This window comes from Ascidiella aspersa, chromosome 6 (assembly GCF_963924565.1).
Source record: "Ascidiella aspersa chromosome 6, kaAscAspe10.2, whole genome shotgun sequence".
In the NCBI taxonomy this organism is placed as follows: domain Eukaryota; kingdom Metazoa; phylum Chordata; class Ascidiacea; order Phlebobranchia; family Ascidiidae; genus Ascidiella; species Ascidiella aspersa.
Window position 1 is genome coordinate 29,812,450 of NC_139452.1, and position 21,090 is coordinate 29,833,539.

General features: G+C 35.8%; 2 protein-coding genes across 2 annotated transcripts; both read right to left on the reverse strand.

Moving 5' to 3' along the window:
• Positions 1-284: 284 nt before the first annotated feature.
• LOC146141191 (zinc metalloproteinase nas-39-like) lies at positions 285-13,744 on the reverse strand. Its single transcript, XM_083392843.1, has 7 exons — positions 13,669-13,744; positions 7,800-7,978; positions 6,231-6,381; positions 4,861-5,085; positions 1,998-2,176; positions 428-578; positions 285-307 (listed from the first exon to the last, which is right to left on the reverse strand). Exons 1-7 carry the CDS (start codon positions 13,712-13,714, stop codon positions 285-287), a joined length of 954 nt encoding a protein of 317 aa, XP_083248969.1. The 5' UTR covers positions 13,715-13,744.
• Positions 13,745-15,100: 1,356 nt separating this feature from the next.
• LOC146141192 (uncharacterized) lies at positions 15,101-20,154 on the reverse strand. Its single transcript, XM_083392844.1, has 5 exons — positions 20,042-20,154; positions 19,485-19,676; positions 18,762-19,127; positions 16,767-16,896; positions 15,101-15,683 (listed from the first exon to the last, which is right to left on the reverse strand). The coding sequence occupies exons 1-5, from the start codon at positions 20,106-20,108 to the stop codon at positions 15,530-15,532; spliced, it is 909 nt and encodes a 302-aa protein (XP_083248970.1). The 5' UTR covers positions 20,109-20,154; the 3' UTR covers positions 15,101-15,529.
• Between the last annotated feature and the right edge of the window lie 936 nt (positions 20,155-21,090).

Below are 21,090 nucleotides of genomic sequence, written 5' to 3' on the forward strand. Positions count from 1 at the left end.
ATTCGCTCGCGCCCCTCCAGAGTGATTTGGTAATTTCCCGGCTCTGACTACGCGCGCCTATTGATACCTTTTATGATTTTTTTTTATTTCACAATTTTTTTGTGGGGCTGCTAGTAATACTTTTTACTTTTTAAATTTTGTTTGGGGGGCTGTAAGAATTTACAGATTAAAAGTTGGCAAAATTATAGTAAACCATATGCGTTACCATTTCAAGAGAATGATTATTATCAGTTCTGAAACACATATTAGGTAACATAAGTCTCTTTGATGTTTGAAATACAGATTTACTGTTTGCGCTGCATTGTATCTAAGAAACAGCAAAACAATCATTAGCAATTTTTTAGTTAGAGATGCCCAAGAAAACATTTTCAAAAAAAGTTCTTATCGAAAAGTTTCAAGACAATGTAATTAGCATATAAATTCTTACCGATGAAATTTCCTGTAAAACCGATTCTGTTGACGGAATAATCCGAGAAAAAGTGCAAATAAAGATGCCCAGAAGTCGAAACAAACACGAGGTTGCTTACTGTGCCATTCACAGTTTGCATGAGGTTTTTCGTCCTGAAGCTGTCATAAACCTGCGGAAAATTGTTTTACCAATTGATGGAATACTATAAAGCAGGGGTTCACAACCTGTGGCACGTGTACCACTAGTGATACGTGAAGGTTTTTCAGGTGGTACGCGAGTAGCTTCCGTTTGTTTCACAAAAAAAACGGATTATCAACAAGAAGCACAGTTGCTTTTAATAGCCGTACAACGCTGTGGGCGTTAATTATTACAAATGACTGCTCTTGATAGATATCATCAACTGTTTTATAGCATAATCTACAAATAGCGTTGAATAATTCAAGTTGTAAGATAAAAATAGATAAAATATGATTCGATTAAAATAGTTGTTTTGCAAGAAGTGGTACGAGTGGTACGTGATCCTAAAAAGGTTTGGAACCCCAGCTATAAAGGCTACAGTTTAACAGCTTGGTTGCAAAATTACGAAAGTGCAACAAGTTTTTTGCGAAACGGATCACCAGCGCTAATGACGGGTATCACGAAAGTTAGCCATCAAAAACCAGTGCGGGGTTATGGGATGTTTTCGGACAACGTAATGCTTTTAGGCTCACTCTATATAACATGATTTTGATGGTAAATTCAGTTTAGGTTGAACGAGTTAATATTTTAATGCTTTTAATTTCATTGGTGTCTTTTTAGACTGCCCGAATTGTTCAATTTTAGTTGAGGCCCATACTCTTCAAAGGAGACGCGGAATAGTTTCTTTGTGAAAAAATGTATTCATTGTCATGAGGATCATTGGCTAAACTACGCATGTGTATTTTTCTATTGCATGTAAAAAAAACTGACCGTCACATAGTATACGTAAATGTCGTCAGGACGAATACAGGTTAACTCAAAACCATCGGTTTTTGTCTAAGTTTTCTATCAACGGCTAAGTGGGGTTATCATTAAACTAACTGCTGTCGTCGAGTTCAACCATTAACTTCGTTTAGTTGGAGTTCTCTATATCTAGTCTACTACCTTGCGGATAACTTGCTGGCCCAGCCCATGTCCCTAAGCTTGCCTTATTATCTCGCCTCCCATAAAAATAATACCACGACAAATTAAGTACCGTTGAATTGACGGGTGTAACCTGTTGATTTGAAACTTAATTTCGTCGTCAAAAGCTTTTACACGCTTTATAACTAAGTTGCCATAAAAAGTTCTGTAAATTTTAAGTAAAGTGTGTATTTACGCGTTGCATTGTTGTCTATTCGCAATTCGAATATGTTATTTTCGTAGTTCAGCGGAACATTTTAATTTTTTTTATAGGCAAACCGACATGCCGAGGCACAATGCTTGGGAGCCAATAGCATATACTTAATAAACTGTAAACAAATATAAGAAAAAGCCTGTGAAATATTGCAACACTGTACATTATCATAGAAAGGTATTTTAAAATAAAGTACAGAAAAAAGTAGTTAACTTTGTTCGAAAGCAACCTTACGTATAAATAATCGCAGCAGGCTTCTGTGTCCAAATTCGCGATGGTAAACTTGATCTGAGAGCCCTCTGGGGCGGTGAGCTGCCAATAACAATTCATATTGTCGCGGTAAGGTTGTGACCCGCCTGGATAGTTGAGCGACTGTGGTGTGTTGGTTGCCGTAGCTTCGAATCCGCACGGAGCTAAAACAGTATACGGAGATTCAACCGAAAAGAACGCGATATATTTAAGATTATATAACAAATTTATAAACATTTTAATACGTTCGAAAATGCCCGAAATTAAAACGAGGTGACGCCGTTAACGCTACTATATATATAAAGTAAAATATCTGTTTATCACAAGTACAACGTGGCTTAAAATCTATCTGCTTAGCGAAACTATTTTGGGTACACTATGCACGGATCTGTAATGTAGCTTGATGATAAATTGCAAAGCCAAAAAGGTCGAGTAGATCGACATTATCTTGATTAAGACGTTTCGATACGAGCTTGTATCATCTTTAGTTAATGTGACTGAGGAGTATTTCAAGCATCAAAACTATTTTATTTTTGATAAGTCAAAGCAATTTAAGAACGCAAGCAGGCCAGTGCTTCAGGTCCGATAAGATGTACTCTGTGGTTAGCGTTCGGTGCTATCTACATAATGGGGCGTTTATATGTTTACTTGTGGCATAAGAATATACTGTAAAATTGGTGTTTTACCTTTTTATGTTGCATATTATGGGTTCGCAAAGAACCTAAATAATTCTGGAATAGATCATACTAAAGCGGTTGGTGCTTTATTGCTTAGCTGCGACATGGTTAAGTCAAGTTAAAAAGTCTGTGGTGAGGTTCGAACTCACGACCTCGGCCATACCGGGATTGTCGCTCTACCAACTGAGCTATACACAGGCTTAGAGGGGAGCAAGTCAAGAAACAACCATAGCACAGTTGCCTGCTGGAACTTGTTTGTAAAACTAGACTGCGGTGAGGTTCGAACTCACGACCTCGGCCATACCGGGATCGTCGTCTACCAACTGAGCTACACAGGCTTAAAAAGGAGCATGCCGTAAAACAACCAGACGCCAATGCTTACATTTTTCAATTTAGGCAAATTTATATTGAAGGTGACCTACAGTACTATATCATTATTCAATGAAACATGCACACACATATCTGTGTTTACAACTGTGATCTGGCCCTTCTGAAGCTGTTTTTTGAACAACGATTACGGCCTCCGTTTCACCTACACCAAAAGTCAGCGTTCGAGTTGCGAAATAACTATATGTTGAGTCGCCTGCTTTTCATTAAATGTAAGACAATTTACTCGTGTAGATATTTGCAGAGGCGCCTAACTTTCCAAAATCCGTGGCTTTTTTCTTCAACCAGTGTAAATATGGTTATTAACACATAAGTGATGTGACAGCTCTTAGATTACAGTTTTGCACTGTTGTTGCATATTATGTGCAAAAGAAATTAATTTTGCGCACTAATTGAGCGCGTGGACAAATTTATCAAAAGTGTTTGCAAACATTTTTTATAAAACCTTAAATAACCTTCTTACACAATACGCCTGACAATAAATGACGTCACTAGACCCTTGGCATTTGAGCGTCCACCTAATCTATAATGAGGTCATTGTTATCTGGACAGAGAATGTTTGCAGTTGAGAAAAATCCTGATCGTGGCGTTATTAAATAAATTATTGTTTATCGTTCGCAACTAAAGAAAGAGCTATTGAATTGCATTCCACGATGTGCTTACCCCGTCAAACCATATTTACTGATCCGGACGTGACTTTCTTCGAAAGAAATTGTCATTGGGAATTCTCGATGTCAATCTCAGCCACAATATTTATCTGATATCTGACATCTAATTGCTTGCTTGTTTTGGTTAGGGCCCGTGACTGGAACTTCTAATCTCGCATTTCCAAGTTCTAGAGCAGGAGTGGGCAAACTGCGGCTCGCGAGCCACAAGCGGCTCTCCGGCATGTTTTTTGTGGCTCTTCTAGTCGAATCGTAAAATTCCAAAAAAAAATTAAAGGTTTCCAAGAGTACCGTTAATGAACGTTTCCCTCCCTCTTTTATTTCTTTATTTAGGCCAGCATTTTGATTATGACGTAACACTAGACATATAGAATCTGAAGAGTTAGTTGCAAATCAACGTGATTTCTTTGCTAAGGTTTCTGAGCTAAGCAAATCAAAAAAGTACAACAGTGAACTTTATTTACCGTTTTTGAGCATTATTTACCGTTTTTGTATTGAAATATTTTGTGGTTCTGTATTTTCTGCAAATGGCTCTTCGATTGAATACATTTGCCCACCCCTGTTATAAAGCGTTTTGACGCCCTGTCAGATATCCAGCTCGTCCGAAAACGCTTTGCACGCCCACGTTCCATGACTATTTCTATATTATTTAAATCCAAATAAATTTAAAGTTTCGCTGATAGTCCTAACGCATCAAGGATTATCGCAATATTATAGTTTTCAAATCAATAATTGTAATCATACTTTTTGCGCATATTATACAGAGATATCCCGATATATCGGTATCGGTAATATTTGGCGCACAGAAAATTTTTTATATGTAGCGGTTCTTTAAATTCCAACAAAATTCCTAATTTTTGAACTCTCTGATTCGTAATTTGTCGTTGCTGTAAAGTTTGTTGTTGCCTTATTTGTAGCTGGGAGTGCAGTACTTTTTGTAGTTGCTGAAAATATTTTTTCGCCACATGAACACACTTTGAAAGCATATACGTTAAAATATTCAGGATGACGTGATGTTACCGTTAATTTACACGACTTAATCCGACCCAGCAAGTTTTGTGGCCTAAATAAACGAATGTTGAATACAATTGGAACTAAATCTAAATCTGCTTTACTCACCCGTTGCTGATGTGTTGACGTTAGCTGGACTTGCAGCTTTGGTTGTTGTAACGTTTGTTGCTGTAGCGTTTGTTACTGTAGCTTTGGTTGTAATAGCGTTTGTTGTTGTAGCGTTGGTTGCTGTAGCTATTGTTGCTGTAGCGTTTGTTGCTGTAGCGTTTGTTACTGTAGCTTTGGTTGTTGCAGCGTTTGTTGCTGTAGCGTTTGTGGCTGTAGCATTTGTTGCTATGTTTTAAAATCGGCTGCTTTTTATTATACGTAAGACAACTTACATGTATTTGTGTAAATATTTGCATAGGCGCCTAGCTTTCAAAAATTCCGTGGCATTTTTTTTTCCAATTAGTGTAAAAATGAATATTAACCACATAAATAATGTTACAGCTCTTAGGTAACAGATTTCGCGCTGTTGCACATTATTAGTGAAACAAACCATTAAGGTGTAACATGCTTACCGCACCTTTGGCCTTATGTCTATAAGGTGGTTATTCAGGAAAACTTTTGGTGCAATATAACTGTGCACCAGGAATTTATTTTGCGGATCAATAGAGTTGATAACTTTGCAAAATTCCAGACCGTTTTGACGCCTTGTCAGAGTCGAATACTAAAAACGCCCTGCACACACACACGTTCGCCTCCCATGACTATTTCCCTTTATAGCTAGCGGCGCCCCTTAGAAATAAGAAATAGATAGCAGCAGTGACTTTTTATATGGGCCGAAAATTTATTTTCGTGACTATTTATGTGGGCAGAAAATGTATTTCTTGTTTTGCCCATAATAAATTTTTGGTCCATTTAATTCGCTCACATTCGCTCGCTTTGTTCAGCTCGCGAAACATGGAAAATACTGTGATTTTATTTTTAAGACATGTCACAATGACCTCGTCGTAACACTTTTGCCTAAAAAATTTCCAATCAACTTCATTTCGTTGCCCAAATTCGCTCGCGCCCCTCCAGAGTGATTTGGTAATTTCCCGGCTCTGACTACGCGCGCCTATTGATACCTTTTATGATTTTTTTTTTATTTCACAATTTTTTTGTGGGGCTGCTAGTAATACTTTTTACTTTTTAAATTTTGTTTGGGGGGCTGTAAGAATTTACAGATTAAAAGTTGGCAAAATTATAGTAAACCATAGGCGTTACCATTTCAAGAGAATGATTATTATCAGTTCTGAAACACATATTAGGTAACATAAGTCTCTTTGTTGTTTTAAATACAGACTTTGTTGTTTTAAATACAAGCTGCATTGTATCTAAGAAACAGCAAAACAATCATTAGCAACTTTTTTAGTTAGAGATGCCCAAGAAAACATTTTCAAAAAAATTCTTATCGAAAAGTTTCAAGACAATGTAATTAGCATATAAATTCTTACCGATGAAATTTCCTGTAAAACCGATTCTGTTGACGGAATAATCCGAGAAAAAGTGCAAATAAAGATGCCCAGAAGTCGAAACAAACACGAGGTTGCTTACTGTGCCATTCACAGTTTGCAGGAGGTTTTCCGTCCTGAAGCTGTCATAAACCTGCGGAAAATTGTTTTACCAATTGATGGAATACTATAAAGCAGGGGTTCACAACCTGTGGCACGTGTACCACTAGTGATACGTGAAGGTTTTACAGGTGGTACGCGAGTAGCTTCCGTTTGTTTCACAAAAAAACCGGATTATCAACAAGAAGCACAGTTGCTTTTAATAGCCGTACAACGCCGTGGGCGTTAATTATTACAAATGACTGCTCTTGATAGATATCATCAACTGTTTTATAGCATAATCTACAAATAGCGTTGAATAATTCAAGTTGTAAGATAAAAATAGATAAAATATGATTCGATTAAAATAGTTGTTTTGCAAGAAGTGGTACGAGTGGTACGTGATCCTAAAAAGGTTTGGAACCCCAGCTATAAAGGCTACAGTTTAACAGCTTGGTTGCAAAATTACGAAAGTGCAACAAGTTTTTTGCGAAACGGATCACCAGCGCTAATGACGGGTATCACGAAAGTTAGCCATCAAAAACCAGTGCGGGGTTATGGGATGTTTTCGGACAACGTAATGCTTTTAGGCTCACTCTATATAACATGATTTTGATGGTAAATTCAGTTTAGGTTGAACGAGTTAATATTTTAATGCTTTTAATTTCATTGGTGTCTTTTTAGACTGCCCGAATTGTTCAATTTTAGTTGAGGCCCATACTCTTCAAAGGAGACGCGGAATAGTTTCTTTGTGAAAAAATGTATTCATTGTCATGAGGATCATTGGCTAAACTACGCATGTGTATTTTTCTATTGCATGTAAAAAAAACTCACCGTCACATAGTATACGTAAATGTCGTCAGGACGAATACAGGTTAACTCAAAACCATCGGTTTTTGTCTAAGTTTTCTATCAACGGCTAAGTGGGGTTATCATTAAACTAACTGCTGTCGTCGAGTTCAACCATTAACTTCGTTTAGTTGGAGTTCTCTATATCTAGTCTACTACCTTGCGGATAACTTGCTGGCCAAGCCCATGTCCCTAAGCTTGCCTTATTATCTCGCCTCTCATAAAAATAATACCACGACAAATTAAGTACCGTTGAATTGACGGGTGTAACCTGTTGATTTGAAACTTAATTTCGTCGTCAAAAGCTTTTACACGCTTTATAACTAAGCTGCCATAAAAAGTTCTGTAAATTTTAAGTAAAGTGTGTATTTACGCGTTGCATTGTTGTCTATTCGCAATTCGAATATGTTATTTTCGTAGTTCAGCGGAACATTTGATTTTTTTTATAGGCAAACCGACATGCCGAGGCACAATGCTTGGGAGCCAATAGCATATACTTAATAAACTGTAAACAAATATAAGAAAAAGCCTGTGAAATATTGCAACACTGTACATTATCATAGAAAGGTATTTTAAAATAAAGTACAGAAAAAAGTAGTTAACTTTGTTCGAAAGCAACCTTACGTATAAATAATCGCAGCAGGCTTCTGTGTCCAAATTCGCGATGGTAAACTTGATCTGAGAGCCCTCTGGGGCGGTGAGCTGCCAATAACAATTCATATTGTCGCGGTAAGGTTGTGACCCGCCTGGATAGTTGAGCGACTGTGGTGTGTTGGTTGCCGTAGCTTCGAATCCGCACGGAGCTAAAACAGTATACGGAGATTCAACCGAAAAGAACGCGATGTATTTAAGATTATATAACAAATTTATAAACATTTTAATACGTTCGAAAATGCCCGAAATTAAAACGAGGTGACGCCGTTAACGCTACTATATATATAAAGTAAAATATCTGTTTATCACAAGTACAACGTGGCTTAAAATCTATCTGCTTAGCGAAACTATTTTGGGTACACTATGCACGGATCTGTAATGTAGCTTGATGATAAATTGCAAAGCCAAAAAGGTCGAGTAGATCGACATTATCTTGATTAAGACGTTTCGATACGAGCTTGTATCATCTTTAGTTAATGTGACTGAGGAGTATTTTAAGCATCAAAACTATTTTATTTTTGATAAGTCAAAGCAATTTAAGAACGCAAGCAGGCCAGTGCTTCAGGTCCGATAAGATGTACTCTGTGGTTAGCGTTCGGTGCTATCTACATACATAATGGGGCGTTTTTATGTTTACTTGTGGCATAAGAATATACTGTAAAATTGGTGTTTTACCTTTTTATGTTGCATATTATGGGTTCGCAATGAACCTAAATAATTCTGGAATAGATCATACTAAAGCGGTTGGTGCTTTATTGCTTAGCTGCGACATGGCTAAGTCAAGTTAAAAAGTCTGTGGTGAGGTTCGAACTCACGACCTCGGCCATACCGGGATTGTCGCTCTACCAACTGAGCTATACACAGGCTTAGAGGGGAGCAAGTCAAGAAACAACCATAGCACAGTTGCCTGCTGGAACTTGTTTGTAAAACTAGACTGCGGTGAGGTTCGAACTCACGACCTCGGCCATACCGGGATCGTCGTCTACCAAATGAGCTACACAGGCTCAAAAAGGAGCATGCCGTAAAACAACCAGACGCCAATGCTTACATTTTTTAATTTAGGCAAATTTATATTGAAGGTGACCTACAGTACTATATCATTATTCAATGAAACATGCACACACATATCGGTGTTTACAACTGTGATCTGGCCCTTCTGAAGCTGTTTTTTGAACAACGATTACGGCCTCCGTTTCACCTACACCAAAAGTCAGCGTTCGAGTTGCGAAATAACTATATGTTGAGTCGCCTGCTTTTCATTAAATGTAAGACAATTTACTTGTGTAGATATTTGCAGAGGCGCCTAACTTTCCAAAATCCGTGGCTTTTTTCTTCAACCAGTGTAAATACGGTTATTAAAGCATAAGTGATGTGACAGCTCTTAGATTACAGTTTTGCACTGTTGTTGCATATTACCCTGAAACAAACCATTTAACTTCTTCGCCGTGCCATTCTATATAAATGGGCAAAGCTTAACATTGAACTAAAAACATTGCATTTACGTATAAATAAAAAAATATTACAATGCTTGGCAGCAACAGTATATATAGAATATATAGTTTGGGGGTTTTGTGGCATTGTGTCTACACGTGGTGATTCAGGAAAGTTTTAAACACGTTTGGTGCGCACTAATTAAGCGCGTGGACAAATTTATCAAAAGTGTTTGCAAACATTTTTTATAAAACCTTAAATAACCTTCTTACACAATACGCCTGACAATAAATGACGTCACTAGACCCTTGGCATTTGAGCGTCCACCTAATCTATAATGAGGTCATTGTTATCTGGACAGAGAATGTTTGCAGTTGAGAAAAATCCTGATCGTGGCGTTATTAAATAAATTATTGTTTATCGTTCGCAACTAAAGAAAGAGCTATTGAATTGCATTCCACGATGTGCTTACCCCGTCAAACCATATTTACTGATCCGGACGTGACTTTCTTCGAAAGAAATTGTCATTGGGAATTCTCGATGTCAATCTCAGCCACAATATTTATCTGATATCTGACATCTAATTGCTTGCTTGTTTTGGTTAGGGCCCGTGACTGGAACTTCTAATCTCGTATTTTCCAAGTTCTAGAGCAGGAGTGGGCAAACTGCGGCTCGCGAGCCACAAGCGGCTCTCCGGCATGTTTTTTGTGGCTCTTCTAGTCGAATCGTAAAATTCCAAAAAAAAATTAAAGGTTTCCAAGAGTACCGTTAATGAACGTTTCCCTCCCTCTTTTATTTCTTTATTTAGGCCAGCATTTTGATTATGACGTAACACTAGACATATAGAATCTGAAGAGTTAGTTGCAAATCAACGTAATTTCTTTGCTAAGGTTTCTGAGCTAAGCAAATCAAAAAAGTACAACAGTGAACTTTATTTACCGTTTTTGAGCATTATTTACCGTTTTTGTATTGAAATATTTTGTGGTTCTGTATTTTCTGCAAATGGCTGTTCGATTGAATACATTTGCCCACCCCTGTTATAAAGCGTTTTGACGCCCTGTCAGATATCCAGCTCGTCCGAAAACGCTTTGCACGCCCACGTTCCATGACTATTTCTATGTTATTTAAATCCAAATAAATTTAAAGTTTCGCTGATAGTCCTAACGCATCAAGGATTATCGCAATATTATAGTTTTCAAATCAATAACTGTTATCATACTTTTTGCGCATATTATACAGAGGTACCCCAATATATCAGCATCGGTAATATTTGGCGCACAGAATTTTTTTTATATGTAGCGGTTCTTTAAATTCCAACAAAATTCCTAATTTTTGAACTCTCTGATTCGTAATTTGTCGTTGCTGTAAAGTTTGTTGTTGCCTTATTTGTAGCTGGGAGTGCAGTACTTTTTGTAGTTGCTAAAAATATTTTTTGCGACATGAACGCACTTTGAAAGCATTTACGTTAAAATATTCAGGATGACGTGATGTTACCGTTAATTTACACGACTTAATTCATCCCCAGCGGGTTTTGTGGCCTAAATAAACGAATGATGAATACAATTGGCACTAAATCTAAATCTGCTTAACTCACCCGTTGCTGATGTGTTGACGTTAGCTGGGCTTGCAGCTTTGGTTGTTGTAACGTTTGTTGCTGTAGCGTTTGTTATTGTAGCTTTAGTTGTAATAGCGTTTGTTGTTGTAGCGTTGGTTGTTGTAGCGTTGGTTGCTGTAGGGTTTGTTGCTGTAGCTTTGGTTGTTGTAGCGTTGGTTGCTGTAGCGTTTGTGGCTGTAGCATTTGTTGCTGTGTGTTAAAATCGGCTGCTTTTTATTATACGTAAGACAACTTACATGTATTTGTGTAAATATTTGCATAGGCGCCTAGCTTTCAAAAATTCCGTGGCGTTTTTTTTCCAATTAGTGTAAAAATGAATATTAACCACATAAATAATGTTACAGCTCTTAGGTAACAGATTTCGCGCTGTTGCACATTATTAGTGAAACAAACCATTAAGGTGTAACATGCTTACCGCACCTTTGGCCTTATGTCTATAAGGTGGTAATTCAGGAAAACTTTTGGTGCAATTTAACTGTGCACCAGGAATTAATTTTGCGGATCAATAGAGTTGATAACTTTGCCAAATTCCAGACCGTTTTGACGCCTTGTCAGAGTCGAATACTAAAAACGCCCTGCACACACACACGTTCGCCTCCCACGCTCGCGCGATTTGGTAATTTCCCGGCTCTGACTACGCGCGCCTATTGATACCTTTTATGATTTTTTTTTATTTCACAATTTTTTTGTGGGGCTGCTAGTAATACTTTTTACTTTTTAAATTTTGTTTGGGGGGGCTGTAAGAATTTACAGATTACAGCCCCGTATAGTTCTATATTATATTATTCATATCATATTATTCATTATTCATATCCGTATAATTTTGATGTTTCGCCTCTAATCGTTGCTATCGAAGGACTATTGCATCAATTAAATAACTGGTAATCATAGTTTTTGCGCATATCCTACATATATAGCCCAATATATCGGTGTCGGTAATTCTTCGGTGCACAGAAAGTATTTCATATGTAGTGTGTCTTTAAATACAAACAAAATTTATAATTTTTGAACTTTCGAATTGGTTATTTGCTTCCTTTTAACATGGTTGTTGGTTTACGGCAGGGTTGTCCAACCTGCGGCCCACCACTTATTGTATTAAAAACATTTGTTTCGACTATCATCAAAACGTTCAAAACTCGCAGTGTTTGATGTAGGCCTATATCTGAGACTAAAATCAAGTCTAATGACGCACTTAACATTTATCGAACACTTGGTGCACACACCATTGCTAAGCAAGATGTGTGTTTTTCTAAATGTGTATTTTTCCGGACCGTTTTAAGGAAATATATCAGCCCAAAGGTGTAAAAACATAAATTTACACGCTTCGCCATAATAAAAATAATAAATAAGGTTGAGAATATTTGCGCATGAGTTCACTCTTGAAGAACGGGTGTTTATAACTTAGGTTATTTTATGACGTCACCCCTTTAAGTTGAGAGGTTTTGCGGCCCATCGAAAGTTTTAATGTGGCAATGCGGCCCATTCTGCTAAAAGGTTGGACATCCCTGGTTTACGGCGTTCAACATAATGCAAAGGTAATATATAAAAAAGAGTTGTATAATTAAATAGGTAAACATATCTAAGTGTAACTTACATAATATCATCAATTAATCATAATATCGTTCAATTATTCAGTCATTACTGTATCTCCGGTATATAAAAAACATCGACTTTATTATCAAAATTATTTTTCTTGTTGTTGAAACCTTTAAGTAGGTTAATCGAGATATTGCTAACATTAAATATTCACAATTGAGATATTAGAAAGGAGCAAAAGCGACAAAATGTTTCCACTATATTAATTTAAATAAAGTAAAGTATTTTTTTCTGGGCTAAGGTTGAAATGCTTAACTTGCGAGTCTATCTCTTTTAAATTAAAATACTTGCTTGAAGCCGCGTAAAACCAATGGTACATTTTAACACACTGCAAATGTATAACCCTTGTTTATTGTTTTTCTTAAATTACACTGGTCAACACAAAATTTATTGTTTAGCATTTTTAATTGATTTAAATTTGCTGAAATCCGAAAATAGCATTGGTTTTGCTTCATCACGTCAACTTTTTTTTACCCCACAATTCATTTTTTTAACTTTTTTTTCGATTTTTTATGAAAATTGTATTTTTTTGAAATTGTTTAGCATTTTTCAATTGATTAAGAATGAAATTGATGTGCTGTTTTTAAAAACAAGAATGACTTTGTAAATAGTAATTATTTATTTAAGCATAGTTCAGTTTGTCGCCATATACACAATATATTCCGGGTTAAGGTTAAAATGCTTAAGTTATCTCCTTCAAATTAAAATACTTGAAGCCGCGTATTAACAACGGAACATTTTTAGTGCACTGCAAATGTAAAACCCTTATTCGTTTGTTTTGCCTAAAATATTTATTTAAACATAGTTCAGTATGTCGCTATATACACAACATAAATGTAAGGATGACCTATACTTAATATTTTAATCCGATAACGATACCCTAAATTTAGAACAGACCTATCCTGAAACGATACCAAATGACGTCATTACTATGCTCAAACAACCAAAACAAATAAAATTGAAACTTTCAAAGGTAATTTTCTACCAGGTTTATAGGACCAAATTAGTTGAGCATTAAGCAGTTTAGTCAACTCAAGTTGCTAACTTACTTATGCTCGATAAAATCACCTTTTTTTGCGTTGAAACTTAAAGTGTCGCTAGAATTCATATTTTAATTTGGAATCGGGTATCGGCACCGATCCGATTTTATCGGACATACCTAATAACAAGATATAAACATTTCAATGCAGTACTTACCAATCACAGTTAGAAATGCAAAACAACAAACTACTATTTTATTCATTGCGACAGCTCAGGTGCCTTAACATTTACACGAAGGTTTTGCGCACTGCGACACACTTGTGGTGGTTGTTATATTATGAGCGGTTTCCGTGTAGGTTGCCTACGTCAGTATAACGATCGAAAACATGCTACATTTCATCACAGCTCTACACTCACGTAAATGAGGAATCTCCCGCAGATAATAAAATGTAAAAGGAATTATTTTACGTCAGTATTACGGTAAAGCAGGATTGTTTGATGCGTGGGAAAAGTTGGTAGTGAGTAATCTACATGTTATGTTAGATCTTTCCTTTTTAAAGAATCTACCGCTGACAATAAAATGTAAAAAAATATATTACGTCAGTAACACGGTAAAGCAGGATTGTTCCATTACACATGCGGGGGTGAAACAAAAGTTGTGCAATGCGAAATCATATTTCATGTTTGCTCTTTCGTATTTAAATAATCTACCGCTGTCAATAATCTGTCAAAAAAGATATACACGTAAGTATCACCGTAAAGCAGGATTGTTCCATTACACATGCGTGGGTGAAACAAAAGTTGTGCAATGCGAAATCCTACATTTTATGTTAGCTCTTTCCTATTTAAAGGATCTCCCACAGACATAAAATGTAAAAAAATACTTTTGTTTTCCAATCAGTTGATATTCAGACTTTTTAGTATAGAAACATGTATAAAAGCATAAAATTATTTTTTTTAATTTACAGAAAAATATATTTCGCCGCATTAAATAGGCATTATTAGTTTATGTATAAAAAACAAACATGTATAAAACAACATATTATGGTAGCATATACTGCAAAAAACATAAATTTTAATACATATCTACATCAGCTTCTTTTAGACAATTGCAAAACTACGGAATGTCTTAAAAATTTTACAAATTATGCAACTAGACATGAACTTTCTTCTCGTATTATAATCCATACGTAACTAATGAATGATAACATGGTAATGCGAAACATATTCATGATTTACTCTTAATATCTCATGTTATTTACACAGTTTTGTAATGTGGGCGCTGAAATGTATATTATATATATACTGACCCTGGTCAAAGTCCATTTATTAAAACTATGCTTGATTTATTGGTATTTGTTTAAAGTTATCCATAGAGTGTTAGTCATTCCGTAGCTCAATGTATACTCTTATTACCGGTAATAGTGCCCTGTAGTGTTATCAAGTCACTGTTTTGTATGACTTGCCTGACTTTACCTAATTGCACTTATATGACTGTTTTTAAATGAACTCACTTCTTTTTGGGCAAAATGGCTTGACTTGACTTAAGTCTTTTGAACAAATGGCCTTGGTTAAAATGAAGTGTTCTCAGCCAGTTTTATATTCAGTTGAGCTATTAATTAAGTTTTTGCCGAAAAAACAGTCGCTCGTATTTTTGCTGAGTAGTTAACTGTAACGTTTAATTAAACGAAATTGAAACAGCACAGTAACTGTGCAACAAGGTTGAAAACGTTTGACACTTTTATCGTACACAAAACATTCTATCAAAAAGATTACCAATAGAGCAAAAATTGGAATTTTAAAGAATTTGAAATATCTTTCGGCACCCTTAAACGTCAAGAATGGCTACCTAGAGTGCCGCGGCACCCCGGCCACTGGTTGAAGGGTTTAATCATTATGACATGGACTTGAATTGTTCTTCGTTAAAATTGTTATTTTTGAAAACACATTGAATGGGACTTGAGTCAGTTCAAAATTTATAACACTGATGCTTGCTCCAACTAAAAGCGATGGTATAATTGTCCGATTTGCGAACATGTTAATGTTTAGGCGATTGTTTTCTGTAAAGCTCTGATGCTTATCCGGCAAGCTCATACGTTAGCTTGCTGTCATCGCCATCGACTCTGTACAACACGTTGTCCACCAATTCCCTTTGATTAGATGCACTTGCCCTTGGGTTTGATGCTGGTGGATTGACTTGCTTGTTGGAAGTTTCTCTCTGAGTAAAACACCTTAAGAAAGAATAATTATTATTAGTCGCGGAAAACAGCAGAGTTGCGGAGTCAAACTCGAGACTTGGCGGAGTCGTTTTTTTTTAAACTGATATCATAGGCGCAGCCAGGGGAGGGGGGACAGGGTCCATGCCCCCCTAAAAAAAATATTAATATTGTACTCTTAATAATGTGTTTTGTAGCATTTATGTGCAGTACCACACCAGTCGATTACAATCATGCCACACCATTAATTGTTACGTCACAAACGATGTAGTTATTACGTTTGCTAACTTATTAATGAATTGGAAAAGCTGAACAAAAAAGTTCAAACTTTTTGCCCCCTGGCTACGCCTGCCGAAAACTGTAAATTGTGAAGGCGTAATAGCATATGGTGGAATATTTTCCAACAACGTATTGTGGGTGGTTGAGTAATATGACACTCATATAAGTGGGTAGTTGAATAACCGCCGTATTTTAATGACGTAAAGGGGTGGAACACAGACTTTAGCGTCATAGTCGGACTCTGCACTGGACAAAATCGGCAAACTTAGCTTAAGTTAGACTCAACCTTATTTTTTCATTCGGATTCACCCTCTGCTATTTTTAACAGGTTTAGAGCCCCGCTAAAGCACTAGCGCTTTCAACCGGCGGGTCTGGAAGCTATTTCAAGGAGCCACACAGGCAATAGCTATAAAGTTTTCTGTTATTCAACCAAGACTTTAATCAATACATTGCTGCATTAATTATGTTGTTCCGTGATAAACTATCCAACAATAGATTTATGCGTTTTGTTGCTGATATCAACCAACATACTCGTAAAATTTAGTGGCATTAGATAGATTTGTCTTTATACTACTCAATATAAAGTCAGTCTCAAGCTGAAAAAGTGGTTTTAAAGCACCAGAACAAAGGAACAAATAATGCCACTTTAAAGGAGGAACATACAGCGGTATAATTAACAAAAACCTGCTGTCAATGGTTTTAGATTCTATAACGATAAACCACTTTTTTAAGCCAACAAAAAATCATTTACTCAATAAATCAGGCATAGGTTGAAATATGTAAAAACATTTAAATTTATAGGCCTTGTGAGCCACCAACCTTTGTTTTATAAGCAAAGCAGCCAACGCGGAAGCAGTTATTATGAAAAGTAGAGCCATTACAATAGCAGCAACTGTCGGTGCGTCATTATGAATCGGCGCTGCTTGTCCAGTAGGCGGTGGTTTCTCCCCTGCAAAATGAAAATGTTGCAAATCTATTAATACAGGCTTAAAATATTTGTATATTCTGTGAGCTAGCCCTTCGGAAGTCGTATACGCTAACACAAGCAATAGTATACAGGGTATATTTGAAAAGCAGATCTACTTTATTTCTTTTTTATATGTTAAGTAACTTTCTGCTTGTCGATGTATATTGTGTGTTTCTTTTTTAAATCTTTATGTTAAATATTGCCACTTTATGTTTAACTATAGTTTAAAATCAACCAACAAACACTTGCTTAGAAGCTACTGGAAAAAGTCTACATTTCTACCAAATGTTTGTCGAATAAACTCCATAACATACAGTAGTTTGTATTGGTTAAATCCTCATGGCGCAATTGCAAAAAGCCGTATACGATGACTCACTAAAAAAACGAATACTATTGTCTCGTTTGTGTTTTGTTCACTTTGAGCTTACAAAAGTTCAATAAAATGTATTGGGTAGCCAAAGCTTCGCCGTTGTGTTATTGCTTTATTTGGGGCGACGAGAAATAGGTGTAAAAATGCATGCTATTTTGTTTTAGTAAAATAAAATGCTATTTTTTTTAGTAATGCGGTCACAGCACAATTGTTCAACACAGCTGACCAGGGTTTTTTGTCCCAACTTTCCCTCCCCTTAATTTGAAAGCTGTTTATAAGTGCAAAACATGTCCTACAGTTGGTTTTAAACTTAATTTTAAAGCTGTTTATAAGTGCAAAACATGTCCTACAGTTGGTTTTAAACCTAATTTTAAAGCTGAATATAAGTGCAAAACATGTCCTAGAGTTGGTTTTAAACTTAATTTTAAAGCTGTTTATAAGTGCAAAACATGTCCTACAGTTGGTTTTAAACTTAATTTTAAAGCTGTTTATAAGTGCAAAACATGTCCTACAGTTGGTTTTAAACTTAATTTTAAAGCTGTTTATAAGTGCAAAACATGTCCTACAGTTGGTTTTAAACTTAATTTTAAAGCTGAATATAAGTGCAAAACATGTCCTACAGTTGGTTTTAAACTTAATTTTAAAGCTGTTTATAAGTGCAAAACATGTCCTACAGTTGGTTTTAAACTTAATTTTAAAGCTGTTTATAAGTGCAAAACATGTCCTAGAGTTGGTTTTAAACTTAATTTTAAAGCTGTTTATAAGTGCAAAACATGTCCTACAGTTGGTTTTAAACTTAATTTTAAAGCTGTTTATAAGTGCAAAACATGTCCTACAGTTGGTTTTAAACTTAATTTTAAAGCTGTTTATAAGTGCAAAACATGTCCTACAGTTGGTTTTAAACTTAATTTTAAAGCTGAATATAAGTGCAAAACATGTCCTACAGTTGGTTTTAAACCTAATTTTAAAGCTGAATATAAGTGCAAAACATGTCCTACAGTTGGTTTTAAACTTAATTTTAAAGCTGTTTATAAGTGCAAAACATGTCCTACAGTTGGTTTTAAACCTAATTTTAAAGCTGAATATAAGTGCAAAACATGTCCTACAGTTGGTTTTAAACCTAATTTTAAAGCTGAATATAAGTGCAAAACATGTCCTACAGTTGGTTTTAAACCTAATTTTAAAGCTGAATATAAGTGCAAAACATGTCCTACAGTTGGTTTTAAACTTAATTTTAAAGCTGTTTATAAGTGCAAAACATGTCCTACAGTTGGTTTTAAACCTAATTTTAAAGCTGAATATAAGTGCAAAACATGTCCTACAGTTGGCACCCGATCGTAGCGCTTGTTTTAACAGAAGTTGGACAAAAAATCGCGTTAATTACATTTCTCTGGATTCTAATCAATTAAATTTCAATTAAATTAAACCAAAGCCAATTCAATTTGATCAAAAACAACAACTTAATAACATTACTAACTTGTGATAGCCGTCGTTTCGGCTGTAGGTTTATCTGTTTTGGCCAACTCGGAAGTTGCAGCGTTTTTTGTTGAAAGAGAGTTGGTAGTCGGTAAAACCGTTGACGTTGAGGTTTCGGGAAATACTTTTTCCGAGTCGGGGCACTCAATAAAAGCATAGGTTATAAGGAAATCGTACAAATAAAGGTAAGACGTTATCTTGGGCGGCCAGACTTCGCTGTAGCGAGAAGAACGGTCACACGTGCTCGGCAAGGTGACATTGAACTTACACGTGGTTTCATTTCCTAGGTTTCTTTTAACGTAGACTCCGCACCAGGGTTGAGTAGTGGATGAAATGGCCCGAGAAGATCTTTTTTCAAACTTCGAACCTATGAAAAATAACTGACAAATCGATATATATCAGGGTTATTTAACCAATGGTGTAAAGATCAGTTTCCCTGGGTTTCATGGATGTTGGAGAACAGCATTAAAATCATTGATTAACATGTTGTTTTTTTCTGTGATCTACTTTTTTAAAAATGTAAAACAAACTTAAATTTTATTATTAGGTTGACTGTTACTTTTATTACAATTAAATAACAATTAATTTGTTATTTATCTAATTCGATGAGTGCTTGCATTTGGTTGGGTCTTTATAAAGTATGCAGCTATAAAAATCATAAGAGATACTAAACAACAATTTTCTGAAAGTATATTGTAACATATTGATTATTAACTGCACTTACCATCGGGTAATGTTATTGATTCTTTGGAACCCAAGCTTTTATGCATAACCATTTGTGCACTAAACACAACATCACTTCTGTTTAGATAGTTGAACGTCCAATGGCACGTTTCATAACTACCATAAAGTTTTTTATAGTAAACTGAGCCAAACTTTCTTGTGACTGTTTTATCACATTGCGTTGATCCAATTTCTGCAACAAAACTTGATGAGTCAAATTATTTAATGGGGTCTTTATTCTTTTTTTGACTGTTTATGTTGTGTTTTTGTTATCAAAGATACCCCAAAACGCTTTATTGTTAAGCAAATTTGAATAAACATCCTAATTTTAATGACGAAAGTGGGTAAAAGGATCTCTTGTTATTTGATCAAAAGGTGAATAAGTTTGACTAAACTCGTACGTTTTTATTGTTGGGCTTTTAAGTGTTCTTTATTCATTGTTTTATATTACCACAGTTACTTAACGTCAAAACCTAATTCAAGTTTCCGTTAATCAAAGAATGTTTTCGCTCACAAATTCTAAACGTGATTAATTAAGCTTTTATTTACAAAACTCACCATTCGTTGCCATAAGCGTTAAAACGCTCAGAAATATTCCAACACTGTCCATTGCTTTACAAGCCATGCCTATAGCTCCAACTATTCTACTTTACCAAACGCACCAACTAAAGGCAATCTAAACAACGCGTTCGTCTTGTGCTTAATGCGTCATGCAATCTAAATGCACTGCGTCATAAAAACGGTAAAAAACTACGCCAAGCAACCCCGGAAGCATTTCAACGGGCTTAAGTGTATGACCTTTCATATAACTCCAACCATCGTATCCTTTTTGTTTCTAGCATGGTGTTTTCGCTCAAATTGACGTCATTAGGATATCATTGTAAAGAATTGGAGTGCCCGATAATATCGGATCGGAGCCGATACGCGATGCCAAGTTGCAGTATCGATACTCGCCATTACTATGGTAGTATCGGTACTCGTCCGATACACGGGTTATTCTTGTACCGCTTCATTGAAACTCGTATAAGTTAACAACTGTAGTTAAAAAAACTTCTGAACGCTAAAGAAAAATTTGTCAAATAACCTGGAAAAAGACCTTTGAATGCTTTAATTCCGCCATTTTGCTTGTTCAAGCATAGCAATGACGTCATTTTTTATCGGATCCGATCGCGATATTTTTGTGCGAAATATCGGTTATCGGTATCGGAATTAAATATCATGTATCGAACATTGCTAGTAAATAATATTGAAACATTACAAGCAGTGCGTTCATTTCTACAGGTATATGGTCATTGTACCTTAATTCAGAAATAGTCACTATTTAGTTAAATGCGTACATATGTGGCTACAAAGGAAGACACCACATTGTTGATGTAAAACACATTTCTTGCTTTGCAGAATTAAAAATATTTTAAATAAAGACTTAAAAGAAATTCTTTAATTGTCTTAGACCAGTGGTTCTTAAACTGGGGTCCGCGGTGCTTTTAGGGTCCGCGAGACAATTTTCTAGGTCCGCGAAGCACCCAAGCGCCGTCATGGTGGCCTGGTCGGTTACGGTTTAAAAACTGTTCGTGATTGCTTCACTCAAATGAAAAGTGATTTCGTTA